The following is a 19074-nucleotide window of genomic DNA, read 5'->3' as shown; positions in this document are numbered from 1 at the left end:
ATGTAATACTGGTTTCAGGTATGTATTATGATTCACTATTTCTATCCATTACTCCATGCTCATCACAGTAAGCATACTATCGGTCCCCTTTATCTGTTTCAGCTCACCCTACTTTTTGTTAAGGTAGACTGTAGTTTACGAAATTATGATACTCGTAGGTGATGGGTTTTTAGAATCTTCTTATCTTCCTCCTAGTGGTCCCTGCAATTTTACTTTAAAAATATAGTAAAACGGTAAACCTGGGAAATCAGTCTGCTAACTATGCCTCCCTCCTTCCTGCAGTAAACTCCGTGTGCTGGGCCCCCCATGACTATGGCCTAATACTGGCCTGCGGGAGCTCAGATGGGGCCATCTCCCTGCTGACATACACCGGGGAGGGCCAGTGGGAAGTGAAGAAGATCAACAACGCTCACACAGTAAGTCCAGACCTTGCCTGTGTGTGGAGGGTAGCTCAGCTGCCTTGCTTTGTGTCTCCTGGAGACTCCCTAGAGAGGTGGCAGGAGTAGCATCACTGCTTTGCAGGGGACTGGGGAGGGACTGATGCTCAGACATGCTTGGAGGGTCAGTTTCAAGCCTCTTTAGCTCTGAAGCCAGACAGACACTGCATTCAGGGAGACCTCCTCATTCAGCCCAGGGCAGGGAATTGGCACAGGTTCCTCCTTGAAGGCACCCAAGTCGGAGAGGGTCAGGGCCTTAGCAAGGTGGCAGCAGCAGTCTGTCTCCCTGCTACCTTTGCTATGGGCATCTCAAGTTGACATGCTTGCAGTGGTCATTAGGCCCCCCAGAACTGAGTGGTGTTATAAAGGGCATCATAGGAATACAGTCCCTTGCACTTACAGTCATTAGATGTTGAAATAGTCAAGAAAGCACCGTGGATGGTGCGGGAATATCTCACAGTACTTGAGCCCCCACTGTGTGTCATGTAATCCTCACAAATGTCTACAATTGAAAGAAGAAACTATGAAATGTTCAGACTTGCAAGGTAAGTAGTCCTGTTTCCGTTTTATGATGAGACAGATGAGGTTCAGAAAAAGTAAATGACTTAGATAAGGTCCTGTACCAGCGTTAGAATTCAGAATCTGTGTGCTTTCTCACTGGACAACACTTCCAGCTTTGGTGGCCCCAAATACTTCTGAAACCTACCCATATGGAAACTTAGTAGCTCCCAAGCTTGACACTATACTTGTGAATTTCTCAAATTTAGGGGATCCACTCAGATTCCCATCTGCTGACTAACTTGCAAAAGTGAATAGGCTGAGAGGCTTCTGGGAAGATTTTGGGGAATGACATCACAGCTTTTTAGTCTTTCCTCATCTCCATAAAAACCAGCAGAGCAGCTGGATAGCACAACCAAAACCTCAGAAACATTTACAGCAAAACTAGGTAGCAAAATATCTCCACAAACTCCGAAATAGAAGCAGAGAGGAATAAACCTGCAACAACCACAAGATTGCATTGTAATGGTATCTGAGCAGGAGGGAGCAACGGGGTGCCTTCTAACAGACTTGAGAAGGGGAGTACTGCCAAAATAGCCAGCGAGGCGTCACTGGAAAGCATAGCTAGCCAGTGTTTCGTTTTGTTAGGTTTTTACTTATCTATCAGAGAGAGAGAGAGAGAGAGAGGCAGGCAGAGGGAGGAGCAGACTCCCTGCTGAGCAAGGGGCCCAATGCAGGACTCAATCCCAGGACCCTAAGATCATGACTGAGCTGAAAGCCGATGCTTAACCAGCCAAGCCACCCAGGTGTCCCATAGCTGGCCAGTTTAAGAACAGCAGCTGAAACTAGGAAAAGTTTGGGGGGTTCTTTTGTTTTTAACCTTTTTTTTGTTTTTTTGATACACAATTGACTTACATAAAATTCACGCTTTTTAAAGTATACAATTCTGTAGGGTTTAGTATATTCCCAGAGTTATGCAACTATCAACTGCTCATTTTCAGAACTTTGCAGTGTCTTTGCAGTCTTTGCAGCATCTTTAGTAGGAGTAGATTGCATCTCAAGAAACCACTTTCTTTTAAGCAGTTGCTCATCTTGTCACAGTTTGATCATGAGATCATGGCAGTTCAGGCATGTCTTCAGGCTCCACTTCTAATTCTGGTTCCTTTTGCACCCCATCCATAGTTACTTATTGCCTCCCCTGAAGTCTTGAACCCCTTGGGAGTAATCCATGAGGGTGTGTTCTTAATGGCATCTGGAATGGTGAATCCTTTCCAGAAGGTTTCACTTTACTTTGCCCAGATCCATCAGAGGAATCACTATGGCAGGTGTAACCATATTATAATAACAAATAATAAGACTTAAGAGTAGAAATTACTCCTTAATCCATGGAAGTTGCTGAGTTGCATGTCATGTTAGCTGGCATGAAAATGACATTAATCTCATACATCTCCATCAGAGCCCTTGGGTGACCAAGAGGTGCATTGTCCATGAGCAGTAACAGTTTAAAAGAATCTTTGAGCAACAGGTCTCAACAGTGGGCTTAAAATATTCAGTAAACCACATTGTAAACAGATGTGCCGCCATTGAGGCTTCATTGTTCCATTTATAGAGCACACACAGGCAGAGAAGATATAGCATAATTCTTTTTTTTTTTTTTTTTTTAAGATTTATTTATTTAACAGAGATCACAAGTAGGCAGGTGGCAGGGTTGGGGGGTGGGGAAGGCTCCCTGCTGAGCAGAGAGCCCAATGTGGGGCTCAGTCCCAGGACTCTGGGATCATGACCTGAACCGAAGGCAGAGGCTTAACCCACTGAGCCACCCAGGCGCCCCGATATAGCATAATTCTTAAGGACTCTAGGATTTTATGCATGGTAAATGAGCACTGGCCTCAACTTCATGTCGCCAGCTGCATTAGTCCCTAACAAGAGAGTCAGTCTGTCCTTTGAAGCTTTAAAGTCAGGCAAGTTGTAGATGGCATCTTCCATTAGAAGTCTGTTTCATCTATGTTGAAAATCTGTTGTTTAGTGCAGCCACCTTCATTCATGATCTCACGAGATCTCCTGGAACACTTGCTGCAGCTTCTGCACCAGCACTGGCTGCTTCACTTGCTCTTTTATGTCATGAAGATGGCTTTTCTCCTTCACCCTTGTGAACCACCTCTGCCAGCTTCACACTTCTCTTCTGCAGCTTCCGCACCTCTCTTTGCCTTCACAGAATGACAGAGTTAGGACCTTGCTCTCCTTAGCTCTAAGAGAATGTTGTGGCTGGTAGTATCTTCTCTCCAGACCTCTAAAAAACCTCCATATCAGCATTCAGGTTGTTAGAACTGTCTTATCATTTGTGTGTTCACTGTAATAGTGCTTTTCATTTCCCTCAAGAACTTTTCTTTTGCCTTCACAACTTGGCTGTTCGATGCAAGAGGCCTAGCTTTTTTGGTCTGTCTCAGCTTATGACCTATCTTTCTCGCTAAGCTAAATCATTTCTAGCTTTTGATTTCAAGTGAGAGATGTGGTACTCTTCTTTTACTTGAACACTTAGAGCCCACTGTAGGGTTATTAATTGGCCTAATTTCAATATTGTGTTTTAGGGAATAGGGAGACTGAAGGAGAGGGCGAGAGATGGTGGAACAGTCAGTCAGTGGAGCAGTCAGAACACACACATTTATCAAATAAGCTTGCCATTTTATATGGGCATAATTTATGGCAGCCCAAAACAATTGCACTAGTAACATCAAAGATTGCTGATCACCATATAATGAATATAATCATGAAAAAACTTGAAATACTGTGAGAATTAACAAAATGTGGCAGAGTCAAAGTAAGCAAAATGCTGTTGGGAAAATGGCATCAATAGACATGTTTGACACAACGTTGCCACACACCTTTAGTCTGTAAAAGAGTAACTGAAGTTCGATGAAGTGAAGCACACTTGAATGAAGTATGCCTGTATATGGCCTTTTGTGACTGGCTTCTTTCACTTAACATGTTTTCAGGCTTCATGTCGTAGTATGTATTAGTACTTTATACATTTTTATGGCTGTATGATAGTCTAGCATGTGAATTTACATACCTTGTTGAGCCATTTATAAGTTAATGGACATCTTCAGCCATTATGAATAATGCTGCTATGAAGATTCATGTCTTTTTCTGAGTATATGTTTGTTTGTTTTTTAAGATTTTATTCATTTGTTTATTTGACAGAGAGAGACAGCAAGAGAGGGAACACAAGCAGGGGGAAGGGAACACAAACAGGGGAAGTGGGAGAGGGAGAAGCAGGCTACCGCAGAGCAGGGAGCCTGATGTGGGGCTCGATCCTGGGACCCTGGGATCTTGACCTGAGCCAAAGGCAGATGCTTAACAACTGAGCCACCCCAGCGCCCCTGTGAACATAACGTTTTTCATTTTCTTGGGTTATGCCTTGGAGTGGAATTACTAAGTCAGGGACGCCTGGGTGGTTCATTCGGTTATGCATCTGCCTTGGGCTCAGATAATGATCTCAAGGTCCTGGGATCAAGCCCCACATTAGGGTCCCCACTGAGCAGAGGATCTGCTTCTCCCTCTCCTTCTGCCTCCTCCCCCCTGCTCATGCTCTCTCTCTCAAATAAATAAAATCTTTTTTTAAAAATTACTAAGTCAGATGGAAAGTCTCTAACTTTTTGAGGTACTACTAAACTTTTCCAAGTTAACTGTACCATTTCACATGGCTTCCAGCAATGTATAAGGGTTTCAGTTTCTCCACATCCTTGCCAACTCCTACCATCTTTTTTTGTTGCCGTTCTAGCCATTCAGGTATTTGTGAAGTGGTACTTCATTGTGGCTTCAATTTTTATGTTTCTTTAATGACTAATGTTGGGCACATTTTCACATGCTTACTGGCTATCTATATTATATTTGGAGAACTCACCAGGAGGGGTTTTGTACTATATTATACCACGTGAATGCAAGCTGCCCAGCCTAAGAAGGATTAAAGGGTCTTGTAGAGATCTGACCCTCATAACCCGCTAAGTCTCGCTTCCACGACAGGGCCTCTTGTGAAGAAAAACTGGGAGTGAAATTAACAGGGAGTAGGAAGGAGACACAGAAAAAGGAAAGAGAACATAGACCAAGACCAGCTCCATGGTAGTTTCACAAGGTATACCTAGGTGTGTCAGGGCCCATCAGATTTTGTAGTTTATGAGCAGTGAATGTTAGTAATGCCTCAAAGCTGTTCTTAGAAATTTAATTGTGGAGTAGAAAGAACATAAGACTATTACTGCTCTGCAGGAACTCAAGGACTGTTGTTTCCATTAGCCATTCCTGAGGTATCTGCTAGAGAATAAGCTTCAGACAACAAAATGACTAGGAAGATATCAAATGCAGTTAACTGTAGAGAACTAAGACTAAATGAGGGTTATAAGGCAGAGTATAGGATATACTGGCCATATGCTCTGTTAAGGTAGCAGACCACTGATCAAAAAGTGGGCACAGCGCACCGGGTGGCCCAGTTGGTTAGCATCAAGAGTCTTGATTTCAGTTCAGGTCATGATCTCAGGGTGGTGAGATTGAGCCCTACATCGGGCTCTGTGCTCTGCAGAGTCTGCTTGAGATTCTCTCTCTCTCGCTCTTGCCCCACTTGCATGTGCTAAATAAATAAATTAAATAAGTGTGTGTGTGTGTGTGTGTGTGTGTAACACCCTCAAGATACCCTATTTCTTGAGGAAGTGGCTAATCTTAGGTCTGAGGCCGAATATATACAAGATGAGCCTGAAACATTTTGTCATATCCAGCAGAAATGATCAAAGACCTACTTTGACATACCAGCGTCATTGAAGGAGCCAGTCTGAACACACACTGCAGTTTAGGTGTCAGAAATTTCTAATGAAAATAATTGCAGTGAACTGAAATCCAACAAATAACTTAAATCCATGAGTTCATGGTGATACGTAAGGGAGTGGATCAGGGGCACCTGGGTTGCTCAGTCAGTGAAGCATCCGCCGTCAGCTCAGGTCATGTTCCCAGGGTCTTGGGATCAAGTCCCTCGTTGGGCTCTCTGCTCAGTGGGGTGTCTGCTTCTTCCTCTCCCCTTACCCTTCCCCTGGCTTGTGTTCTCTCTCACTTTCTCTCTTTCTCTCAAATAAATAAAATCTTTTAAAAAATAAAAGAATCAGTCACCCTTAAAGAATGGCAAGGAACCAGTTTATAAAGTGTAAAGCATTTATCCTGCCTTTCCTTCCTGACCTGTACCTATGGGGAGCCAAATATTAATGAGGGGAATTTCTCTGTCTAGATTATTATATATAATAACAAAGAAATGAATGCAGTATCACCATTTTGTAATGTCCCGTGACTTAAAAGAGGCGTAAATTGTTGACAGGTGCTATCAACATAAAAAGACAACTTGACGTTATTGTCTCCCAGTGAAAAAATACTTTACTGCCTGTAATCTTAACAAAGGGGTCAGACTTGAGTCTGATCCAGTCTGGGATCCAGCTGACAATTTTCAGGAACTCAAAGGAATTCTGAGTATGAAATAGCAAATCAGCCTGAGAGTGTGTAGGTCAGAAACTAGTCTGTCTTCAACAAAAAATTTGTAAGGGGGGAAAAAAACCCAGAGGGGGAATCTATAAATAATGAGATGTAAAAAGACTTAAAACAGTTGAAATGGCAAGACTAAATTGTAGTACCTAAGGATGCATATTTGGGTGACAAAACTATAGAGAAAAAGGAAGGAATCAGAAGTTAGGAAAATAGTACCGCGGAGGAAGGGCTATGATTCAGGTGGGACATGATGAGAGGCCTTCTTGGGTAAGTAGCAACTTGATAATCTTGAACTGGTAGTGGTTACAGGAGTGCTTTAGAGTAATTCATTAAACTTTGCCTCCATTCATGTTTTTGAAAATGTTCTGTTTCTTAAATTCCTGGGAGTCCCTAACTCCTACTTTAAACATATATTGCTGAAAAATACATGCACTGGTAGGACTCCTTGAAAAGCTAAGCCTTAATTCATCAAAATAGCTGTCCTACATAATCCTGTCCCAGGACTTGAAGGAGAAATACACTGCAGCTTTGGGTCTGCAGAAGCAGTGCTCTGTCGCAAGGCAAAGGGCAGTTACCCCAACCACCCTCTTTACAGATTGGCTGCAATGCTGTCAGTTGGGCCCCTGCTGTTGTACCTGGAAGCCTAATAGACCAGCCATCAGGGCAGAAGCCCAACTACATCAAGAAGTTTGCATCAGGCGGCTGTGACAACCTCATCAAACTGTGGAAGTAAGTGGGGTTGCTGGACTTATGCCCAAGGGGACACTTCTTACCTACTGCCTACCCTACTACCTACTGTGACTCAGCCACAGTTCCCAAGAAACAGGATCACCTTTTCCCAGCCTGCCCGTAGAATACTGTTTTTAGTATGTCAGAGGACACCCTTGAAAAACAACGTGGCCTTGCTCAAACACTTTAATTCTTCACCTAATTCCCAGCTGCCAGAGCCATTGGCTGTGGGGGAACAGAGCATTTCTTGGAAGAGTCTTTTATAGCTGGGAAACTGAGTAAAAGTCTGCAAGGTTAATGAATGAAATCAGAAAGATGGAATAGCTTTTTGGCCCCTGCAGAGCCCTCAGGGTGGGGGTACAGTGGAGTGTGGGAAACACAGCAGGGTTGCTACCTACTGCTGCATTTTCCCTTTTGTCTCTCCTGTTAGGGAGGAGGAGGACGGCCAGTGGAAGGAGGAACAGAAGCTAGAAGCGCACAGTGACTGGGTTCGAGATGTGGCCTGGGCCCCCTCCATTGGCCTGCCCACCAGCACCATCGCCAGTTGCTCCCAGGTCAGCTCAGATCCATGAGAGCCTCCTGTGTTGTATAATCTCTGAGTAAGTCCCATCAAACCTTACAGTCCCCTTAAGGTAAAGTCTAAAAAGGTAAGGGCAGGGCAACAGGCACCTTGGGACCAATACAAGTAGGAGAGTGCTTTGGAGGTAGGTCATCCTATTCCGAAGGCTTGATCAGAAGGCACAAGGGGGTTGCCTCGACCGAGCCATGAGGTAGGCCAAACTCAGGACCAATTTCCCCTCCTCAGCATTATGCACCTGGGGATTAGAGCTACCCAGGTGCATTCTGAGAGTGTTCCCAAGCAGAGACCAGGAGCAGTCAGAAGTTCTAGGATCTTGGGCTTACCTACTTATTCAGTCTTCACAGACAGATCACAAAGGAAAGACCAAGGACAAGCCTTTACTTCTATGCAAACCCCACCATAGATAAAGGTTAGCCAGGCTTCATTTGAACCTGTTAAGTTTGGTTCTGAATTTGAGAAAGACTTTTTCAACTTGTCTCCTCTCATTCTCTATCTTTGGTTTATAGACAGCTATACCTATTTGGTTGAGAAAATCAGAGCCAGAGGGAGCCCAAAACAAGGAGGTAACTTGGCAGACATGAGGCAGACCCAGAGAAAATTTTAGAGTTAGTAATACGAGCACGAGAACCTGAGAGACTCGATCCATGTGAAATGTGCTTCTGGGGTAAAGGGATAATGCTGGGCTAGAAATTGGCTATCAGAGCTATCCACACCTAAGAGTGCTTTGGCTGCGCATTGGGCTGAATCCCTCACCCCAATTCTGTATAAGTCCAATATGGCTTTAGATGGAAAGGATATTCCCAGTTCAAGATCCCTGCCTTACCTTCCCTTATTCTAGCCTGTCTTTTCCCAGGATGGTCGTGTGTTCATCTGGACTTGTGATGACACCTCAGGCAATACATGGTCACCCAAACTGTTGCACAAGTTCAATGATGTCGTGTGGCATGTGAGCTGGTCCATCACAGCCAACATCCTGGCTGTTTCGGGCGGAGACAATAAGGTACACTCCATTTCCATGATGTGGTGGACAGGGCCCTGTTTGTGTTTACTGTGCCCACTTCTAGTGCAGTTGGATTTTCCACGTAATGACAGGCTTGGAACACTGTGAGGACAGTGTTTTGAACACATCCCATAATTACATCATTAAATCTTAATCCCCCACCCCTAGCCCCAAGGTTGTCTGTCCCCCTTTTACAAATAGGAAAGAAGCTGACAGTGGTAGGTAGACTTGGATAGGGGTCACAAAGCTCTTAGGTGACAGAGTCCATAATCAGGCCTGAGTTAAATCCAAAGCCATTGCCCTGGTCGTCCATCGCCTTAACCATCTGACCACCTTGTTTGCATGTGACATTCAGTTAGCACTGCTCTAAAGTTAATAGATTAAAAAAAAAAAAAAATCAAAAAAAGAAAAAGATTGGAAGGTTTTTGTCAGACACCTAAGAGGCATATTTCTAAAAATCAGTATAATTCATGGGCATTATTATTCACCCACTCTACCTCTTCCTACTGTGCTATGAGCCATACAAAGGAAGGGATGAGGAGACAACAAGTAGCTCAGAACAATATAGCAACAAAGCAGATGCACTTGAAAAATCCTGACTCCTGCATCGAAACCTACTGTATAAAGTTATAGATTCTCTGCCTGAGAGAAGGGGTCAGCTAGGGAGATGGCACTAGCTTGTTACTACTTCTTTTCTGAAGGCAGCTTTTTTTTTTTTTTTTAATTGTGGCAAAATACATAGAAAGTTCACCCATCTTAAGTATTTTTAAGTGTACAGCTTTGTAGTTTTGAGTACCTTCACGTTATTGGGCACCCATCACGCCCATGCATCTCTGGAACTGTTTGCATCTTTCCTAGCTGAAACTCTGTCCTCACTGAACACTACCGCCTACCACAGCCCCTGGTAAGCACCATCCTACTTCCTGTCTCTGTGAATTTGACTGCTCTAGGGACCACATATAAGTGGAATCCTATAGTGTCTTCACCTGTGTTGTACCATGTGTCTATTTCTTGCCTTTTTAAGACTGCATATTGTATTGTACCACATTTTATCTACCCACACATATACTGAAGGACACTGAGGTGCTTCCACCTTTGGCTCTTGTCAGTAATGCTGTGCACATGGGTGTACAAATAATACCCCTTTTGAGACCCTCTGTAGGCAGTTTCTATCCAGCCTGCGTTCCTCTTCATGTGTAGCAGTCCCAGAAAGATCTAGCAGGCCCCATCTCAAAGCCATAGAGTTTTAGAGCTGGAATGACCCTCAAAGAAAACTAATCTAACCCTCTTTATTTCTAGTAAGTGGCAGAGACAGGACTAGACCCCAGGTTTGGTGGCACTCAGGACAGGCCAACAGACCCTGACTTCACTGAGGAGCCCTACCATAGGGCTTACAAGGCAGTAGGCAAGTGCCTGGTTGGACGTTCCACATTTGTGGTCTGTTGTCATTAATCTTTTATGCTTCTTACTCTTCTTTATCAGCTTGTTTCCTACAAAGAGCTCAGCTCTATTGCTCTCCGCACAGTATTTCTTCACTAAAGGACTCAGTATGTTTTCAATCTAGAGCATTCTGCACAGTGCATGTGTAGTAAATAGTCTGTCTCTAAAGCAGGAATTCTTGAGATTTTTTTTTTTAATTGAATACATGTACATAGCTTAAGGTAGTTTTTATTAGGTTCTGATTTTTTAATGCAGACTCCTAATTTTCATTCTTTTCAATGCTTAGCTGTTCTTCTGCCATTTACTTCAGTGTAAAAATAACTTACTTACTCATCTGTCATCTTCCTCTAGCACACTTCTCAGACTTTTTAGTATTAAACTTGTTAACACATGGATTGCCAAGCCCACCCCCAGAGCTTTTGAACCAGTGGCTCTGGGCGAATTTTTAGTTTTCACAATCTCCTGGTCACTGCAGATGGCCTTGAGAACCACAATTCTCTTCCCCCTATCCTCTCACAGAAGCTACAGCAGCTTGGTCAAAACAGTATCTATGTTCACATTATTATTAGTAGTACTACTGCTACTATTACTGTCTTTTCATGTTGTAACATTATTACTCACAGCACTGCTCCCTCTGTTTTTCTTACTTTCTAAGGTGTTCTTTTTCCAGTTTTATTGAAGTATAATAGACGCACATCGTAAGTTCAAAGTGTATAGCACAATGGTTTGACTTAGATACACTGTGAAATGATCAGCACAGTAAGTTTAGCATCCATCATTTCATATAGATACAATAAAAGAGAAAGCAAAAAAAAGTTTTTCCTTTTTTGATGAGAACACTCAGGATTAGTCTCTCACGGTTTTCACGTAGACCATACAGCAGTGTGAGCTATATCATCCTTACATCCCTAGTACCTCTGTATCTTAAAACTACAGTGTGTACCTTTTGACCCTCCACTCCCAAGTTCAGTAACCACAAACAACTCTTCTTTTGTGACTGGTTTGGGGTCTTTTGTGGGTGTTTTTTGTTTTTAGATTCTCCATATAACTGAGTTCATACAGTATTGGTCTTTCTTTCACTTAGCATAATGCCCTCAAAGTCCACCCACACTGTCACAAATAACAGAATTTCCTTACTTTTACATGGTTGAATAACATTCCATTGTATGTATGTACTGTGGCTTCTTTATCCATTCTTCTGTCATTAGACAGGTTGTTTCCATGTTCTTGGCTGTTGTAAATAATGCTACAGCAAAATGAGGTGCAGATATTTTTCAAGATAGTGTTTTCGTTTTCTTCAGATAAATACCCAGAAGTCAAATTACTGGATCATATAGTTCTGTGTTTGATTCTGTGGAGGATCCTCCATACTGTTTTCCATAGCAGCTGTACCAATTCACAGTCCCACCATCCATGTGCAAGGGTTCCATTTTCCCCACATACTTGCCAGCACTTGTGTTTTTGTCTTTTTGATGGCCATTCTAAGATGTATGAGGTGATATCTTACTGTGGTTTTGATTTGCATTTCCCCAGTGATGAGTTATGTTGGGTATCTTCTCACGTATCTTTTGGCCTTTGTAGATCTTTTTTGGAGAAATGTTCTAGTGTAGTCTTTTGCCCGTTTTTTCATCCAATTAGTTAGCTTTCTGGTATTGATTTTTAGGAGTTCTTTGGATATTTTGGATATTAACTCCTTATCTGATGTATGATGTACAAATATTTTTCCCAGTCTGTAGGTTATCTTTTCACGTTGTTGTTCCGATGTGCAGAAGCTTTTTAGTTTAAAGCTGTCCCACTTGTTTATATTTTGTTGTTTATGCTTTAGGTGTCACATCCAAAAAATCAAGACCCATGCCAAAGAGCTTGTTTCTTGTATTTTCTTCTAGGAGTATCATGGTTTAATTCACTTCAAGTTAATTTTTGTGAGTGGTATAAGGATCTAGTTTTATTCTTTTACATGCTAATACCCAGTTTCTCCCACCATTTATTAGAGAGACTGTCCTTTCTCCACTGAGTATTCTTGGATCCCCTGCCAATTATTAGTTAACCATATATGCTTGGGCTTATTTCTGGGCTTATGATTCTGTCCCATTGATCTATTTTTTTTATGCCACTACCATACCATTTTGATTACTATCACTTTGTAGCTTAAAAAAGTATAATGCCTCCCACTTTGTTCTTTCTCAAGGTTGCTTTGGACATTTGGGGTCTTTTGTTGTTCCATATAAATTTTAGGACTTTTTTTTCTACTTTTGTAAAAAATGCCATTGGAATCTTGATAGGAATTACATTGAATCTATATATGGCTTTTGGTAGTATTGACATTTTAACAATGTTAATTCTTCTAATCTATGAATAAGATACCTTTTCATTTATTTATGCCTTCAGTTTCTTTCATCCCTGAGTTTTCAGAGTAGAGATCTTTCACCTCCTTGGTTAAGTTCATTCGTAAGCATTTTATTGTTTTTGATGCTATTATAAGGATCATTTTCTTTTTTAGATGATTCATTCTGGGTGTATAGAAATGCTACTGATTTTTGTATGTTAATTTTGTATCCTGAAGCTTTATTTCAATCTAAGCTTTTTGATGAAATCTTTAGGATTTTCTGTATATAAAATTGTGTCATTTATAGAGAGTTCCAGTTTTTCCTTACCAGTTTTGATGCCTTTTTTTTCTTCTTGCCTGACTGCTCTGGCAAGGACTTCCAATACTGTGTTGATAAGAATTAAGTTAGCTGGGCACCTGGGTGGCTCAGTGGGTTAAGCCGCTGCCTTCGGCTCAGGTCATGATCTCAGGGTCCTGGGATCAAGTCCCACATCGGGCTCTCTGCTCAGCAGGGAGCCTGCTTCCCTCTCTCTCTCTCTCTCTCTGCCTGCCTCTCCATCTACTTGTGATTTCTCTCTGTCAAATAAATACATAAAATCTTAAAAAAAAAAAAAAAATTAAGTTAGCTGTGGGCTTAGCATATATAGCCTTTAAGAGTTATCACGAACAGATGTTGAGTGTTGTCAAATGCTTTCTCTGCATCTACTGAGATGATTCTTCACTGTTGTGAGACATCACATTGATTGATTTGCATATGTTGAATCATCCTTGCATTCCAGGTATGAATCCTGCTTGATCATGCCCAATGATCCTTTTAACACACTGCCAAATTCAGGTTACGTCTATATTCATCAGGGTTATTTGTCCATAGTTTTCTGTTATGGTAGTATCCTTTTCTGGCTTTGGTATCGGGGCAATGTTAGCCCAATAAAGTGTGTGTGTTTCCATTTTGGTTTTTTTTTTTTTTTTTTTTGGAATATTTTGAGGATTGATATTAATTCCTTAAATGTTTGGTTAAATTCACTGTGAAGCCATCTGGTCCTGGGCTTTTTCATACTAGGAGATTTTTTGATTATTGGTTCATTCTCCTTACTATTTCAGAAACTAATTTTTACAAAAGTAAAATTTTTTATTCAGATTTTATTTCTTCCTGATTCAGTCCTTGATGTTCCAGGTTTCTAAGGGTTTTTCCATTTTGTTTCTAGGTCCAAATGGTTGACATAATTGTATCATAGTAATACCTTAACTTAACTTTGTAGTGCTGTAATAATTGTAATATTGTTTCCTTTTTATAATTTTATTTTGGGTTTTTTTTTTTGTTCTGTTTTGTTTTTAAGATTGATTTTATTTGAGGGGGAGAGAACACAAGCACAAGTTGAGGGCGGGGCAAAGGGAGATACAGGCTCCCCGCTGAGCAGGGAGCCTGATGTGGGGCTTGATCCTGGGGATTGGGTCCTGAGCTGAAGGCAGATGCTTAACTGACTGAGCCACCCAGGCACCCCTGGGTCCTTTTTTTTTTTCTTTGGTTAGTTTAGCCAAAGTTGTGTCAGTTTTATCTTGTCAAAGAACCAACTCCTTTGGTTAATATTTTCTGTTTTCCTGTTCTGTTTCATTTATTTCTGTTCTGATACTTATTTCCTTCCTTCTGCTTGGGTGAAGTTTATCCTTTTTCTTATTCCCCAAGGCATAGAGTTAGGTTATTTATTTGGTATAGATCTTGCTGCTGCTTTTTTTTTTTTTTTTTTTAAGATTTTATTTATTTGACAGAGATCACAAGTAGGCAGAGGCGGGGAAGCAGGCTCCCCGCTGAGCAGAGAGCCCGATGTGGGGCTTGAATCCAGGACCCTGGGATCATGACCTGAGCCGGAGGCAGAGGCTTAACCCACTGAGCCACCCAGGTGCCCCTAGATCTTGCTTGTTAATGTAGGCATTTACTGCTGTAAACTTCTAAGAATTGTTTTTGCTTTATCCTGTAAGTTTTGGTATATTGGGTTTCTATTTTCATTTCAAACCATTTCATTTCTTCTTTGTTTTGGTTGTTTAAAAAGAGAGTATTTGATTTGCATGTATTTGTGAATTTCTCAGTCCTCTTGATTTCTAGTTTCATATGGTTATGGTTAGAGAAGATACTTAGTTTGATTTTAGTTTTTAATTTGCTAAGACTTGTTTTGTGGTGTAACATACAGAAAATGTTCCACGTGCACTTACGTATATTCTGCTATCAGAAGGTTCTATGTATGTTGGGCCTGATTGGTCTATACTGTTGTTCAGATCCACTGTTTACTTTTTATTACCTGTCTGGATGATCTATCCATTGTTGAGAGTATTAAAGTCCCCAACTAATTTTTTATTACTCTGTTGTTATAATTGTTACATTTTCTTGATGTGTCTCTTTTTGCTATTTTTAGCCTATTTTGTGTGATAGAAGTATAGCTACCCCTGCTTTCTTTGTGATTACCATTTGCTTGAAATGTCTCTCTCCATGCCTTCTTAGTTTCTGTTTGTCTTGAAGACCTGAGGAATCTCTTGTATGAAGCATATTGTTGGATCTTGTTTTGTTTTGTTTTGTTTTTTAAAGATTTTATTTATTTGACAGAGATCACAAGTAGGCAGAGAGGCAGGCAGAGGGAGAGAGGGAAGCAGGCTTCCTGCTGAGCGGAGATTCCCAATGCAGGGCTCGATCCCAGGACCCTGGGATCATGACCTGAGCCAAAGGCAGAGGCTTTAACCCACTCAGCCACCCAGGTGCCCCTGGATCTTGGTTTTTGTATTCATTCAGGCATTTGTTTTCTTGAGGGGAGAGTTTTGCATTTGAAAAGTAAGTAAGGCCTTACACATTTGCTATATTATCATTGTTTTCTGGTTGTTTTTTTGATCCATTGTTAATTGTTTCTTATCCTGTCTTTTTTTGTGTTTGATAACGTATGCTTTGACTTGTCATGTTCTTTTGTCTAATTGCTACAGGCTTTTCCTTTATGGCTGTAGGACTAACACAAAACATCTTAACTTCAATAGAATTCCTAATCTTTACTTTTACTTCTCCTCCCCCTTACATGTTAGGTTAGTGATGTTACAATGTACATATTTTATCATGTGTAACTAATAATAGGTACACTACATTAATAGGAGGTATGGTTATTTTTTACTACATATTTTAACTTGTAAAGGAGTTGTAAGTGAATTACATACCACAGTCACCATATTACAGAATCCAGCCTTATGTATTTATCATTACCAGTGAGTTTTCTACAACCCACTTGTACAATGTTAAATTTCTACTCAAAGAACTCCCAGTAGCATTTCTCTTATGGCAGGTGAAATCTGTGATGGAGTTCTCTCAGGTTTTGTTTAAGAACATCCATCTCGTCTTCATTTCTGAAGGACACTTGCCTGGTGTAGTAGTCATGGTTGATGGGAGTTTTTTCTTCCAGTATTTTGAACATGTCATCCCTTTTTTTTTTTCCTGGACTGAAAAGCTTGTATTGAGAAATCTGTTCATAGTCTTATCTGGGGGTTCCCTTGTATGTAACTTTTTTCTGTAGCTGCATTTAAAATTCTTTGCTTTTGACAAAATAACGTGTGTTCATAACCCTGTTCAGTTCATTCTTTTTAGGGCCTCCTGGATCTAGAGGTCTGTTTCTCTCCCCATGTTTGTTTTCAGGCCTCATTGCTTGAAATATATTTTATGTCTCTTTCTCATCTTCTGGAATTCTCCTAATGCAAAATATTGCTTCTTCTGATTATATCCCATTGCAGTCTTTACGATTTTTCTTCCTCTGGGCAATTTCCAATGTCCTGTCCTCCAGGTTGCTCTTATTTCTTCTGCATGGTCCACTCTGCTTTTGAAGCTCTGCTACATTTTTCATTTACTGTGTTTTTCAGTTCTAGGGTTTCTGGTGTTTGTTTTTTTGTTGTTATTTTATTTGACAGATATCACAAGCAGGCAGAAATGCGGGCAGAGAAAGAAGGGGAAGCAGAGAGCCCAATGTGGGTCTCAATCCCAGGACCCTGAGATCATGACCTGAGCCGAAGGCAGAGGCTTAACCCACTGAGCCATCCAGGGCCCCCTGTTTTATTGTTCTTTAATGGTGTCTATTTTTGTTGAACCTAATTTCATTTAGTTATCTTACATGTGCTTGTAGTTCACTAAACTGGAAGATTATTCTGAATTCTTTGTCCCACAGTTTACAGATCTTTATTTCTTTAGTCAGAGTTTTATTAGTTTCCTTTGGTGTTACATATTTCCATGGTTTTCTGTGATCTTCACCTGAAGCTGGAGGATGGGCTTCACTGTTGCCTGGATTCTCTGGTTAGGCTTCCTATACAGCCAGGACTAGACTCTCTACTCAGCAACAGGTGAGTCTCTGAGTCTTCACAGTCTTGGTTGGGCAGCAGGACAGGACCCAGAGCCTGTACAGCTTGTCCTTTAGAGACCCAAATTAGGCACGAGTGAAGACTGAACATCCTAGTTAGGTGAGGCCATCCATTTTGCTCTGTAGACAGAAAGCCAACTGCTCTGCACTCTATTCTAGTGCCACAGGAAGCTATTCTAGTGCCATGGGAAGGAGGGCTGTTGGGTGGGCTCTGCAGCTTCCTACATGCTCTGCTTCGATAGATTTCCTGCCCTGGCACAGTGGGAAAAACTGTAGAGTCACTTACATTTTTTCTGTGCTCTTGACTCAAGCCTGTTTCCTGGTGAAATAAGGCCATTGGCTTTTGCTGTGAGGATCACCAGCTCTGCCCACCCCCCATCTACCTCCTCTGCCTGCTAGAGTTGCAGGGTCCTACAATTTCCAGGTGTTGTAGCCCTTGCTGTCAGGTGGGTCTGGGGGGCCACTCTTCAGCTAGCTAGACTATGACTCAACTCTGCTACCTGGGCAGCCCAACTTTAGGGTCCTCTCAGATTTACCTGAACAAGTTTTCTGGATGTGAGGCACCAAAGGCAGGTAGGGGGGGCGTGACTTGGCTTTTCTGCCTTGTCTGCTAATATCCCAGTGCCAGTTCCTGGAAACTCTCCCCACTTAGTCACACTCAGATTCCCAAATATGCCCCACAAATGTGCCTGTAGTCCCCATGGGGCGAACCCAGAGTCTGGGCTCCCACAAAGTAACAACTTAAAACGCTGGATAACTGGATGTCACCTCCGTGCTCTTTACCTTCTGAAGGAACCACAGGTTGGACATGGTGCTATGCTGGCTTGGGTGGCGGGCCATGCAGTCGGCACGTAGACTTCCCACACAGGCTTCTGGGACAGTGTCTTGGTCTTGATGGCGGAGGGTGGTGCTTCAGCCTCACTCTGTCTTTAGGATTCTCTCAGTAGTTTCCTGTTCATGAATAGTTGTTCTTCCTGTAAGGAGGGTCTAAGTCAGGAACACCCTTTGTCACTGTGTTGGTGAGGTCACTCTCCCTACTCTTTCTCTCTTAATCTGTGGGGACTTTTGTTGACTCACAAGCTTGAGTCATGGCCTTTGATGCGGGACCTGGGAAGGTGAGGACAGCAGAAGGAGGGGTGCAGACTTGTAACAGGCTCCATGTGCTGGCTTGCAGGTGACCCTGTGGAAGGAGTCCGTTGACGGGCAGTGGGTGTGCATCAGTGATGTCAACAAGGGCCAGGGTTCCGTGTCGGCTTCCGTCACAGAGGGCCAGCAGAATGAGCAGTGACAGGCAAGGCCAAGCTCCCCACCTGCTGACTCCAGGAGGCCCTTTCCTGGACCAACTGACCAAATAGCTGGGAAGAACAGCTTCTACACGATTACTTTCCCAGGAGTAGTTACAAATGCAACCAGATTGATCATCTGCCTTAACATGATTTGAAATGGTTTGTAATTTACTGTCCTGCTGAAAGCATTCATGTTATGAGGAAAAAGCTACAAATGATCTTTAAATCTATTATTTTAAAATATTTTTGGCCATTTTTACATACCTTTTAGGTTCAGGCATTATTTGGGGGGTTTTATTTCCAAAATAGTTAAATAAATTCATATTGCTTATAATTCTTCCTGCATCACCCTAACCCTTCCCTAAAAAGCTTATATTCATTCGTGTGGCAACATCAGTCTACTAGAACAACGTTCGCCAAGCCCGTAGTCCCTGTAGCGTTGCACGCCCCCGCCCCCCAGCACCCACACACAGCTGGTCCGTCCCTGTAACATGTCCATGATTCCAGCTACACTGAAGGTGCCACACAGAGTGACATGAAAGGAACGCCAGACATAGACTTTGGTGACAGGGACTGTATCCTCTGAGCACACATCCTCTTCTGGAGAATGGAATAAGTCACAGAGAAGATGCAGATGAACTACTGCATGTGGGTGACTGAGAAAATGCCATGCCAGTGGAGGGCAGTATTAACCACATACCAATAGTTAAGAGACTGGCTCAGAAAGTGGGCACACTTCATTCATGTTATGGACCCTTGTCTGTGAGGGCGGGGCTTGTGCTGGAGACCATGATTCTGGTCCTGATCAAGTATCACCTCTTAGCAGAAGCCCTGGGACCTTCATCTGACTCAGCAGTCACAATAGCAGCTACCATTTACTGAGACCTA

At 42.1% G+C, this 19074-nt stretch overlaps 1 protein-coding gene across 1 annotated transcript in view; it reads left to right on the top strand.

Moving 5' to 3' along the window:
• SEC13 (SEC13 homolog, nuclear pore and COPII coat complex component) overlaps positions 1–18531 on the top strand; it is a 32963-nt gene extending 14432 nt beyond the window's left edge. The window contains exons 5-9 of the mRNA XM_032327126.1: positions 283–416; positions 7048–7181; positions 7612–7735; positions 8615–8761; positions 18075–18531. Coding sequence (XP_032183017.1) covers positions 283–416; positions 7048–7181; positions 7612–7735; positions 8615–8761; positions 18075–18188 — 653 coding nt within the window. The 3' untranslated portion in view covers positions 18189–18531. The remainder of the gene's footprint in view (positions 1–282; positions 417–7047; positions 7182–7611; positions 7736–8614; positions 8762–18074) is intronic.
• Positions 18532–19074: the final 543 nt, after the last annotated feature.

This window comes from Mustela erminea, chromosome 1 (genome assembly GCF_009829155.1).
Source record: "Mustela erminea isolate mMusErm1 chromosome 1, mMusErm1.Pri, whole genome shotgun sequence".
NCBI lineage: Eukaryota > Metazoa > Chordata > Mammalia > Carnivora > Mustelidae > Mustela > Mustela erminea.
Note: the sequence above shows the minus strand (reverse complement) of the source record. Positions and strands in the feature narration are given on the sequence as shown.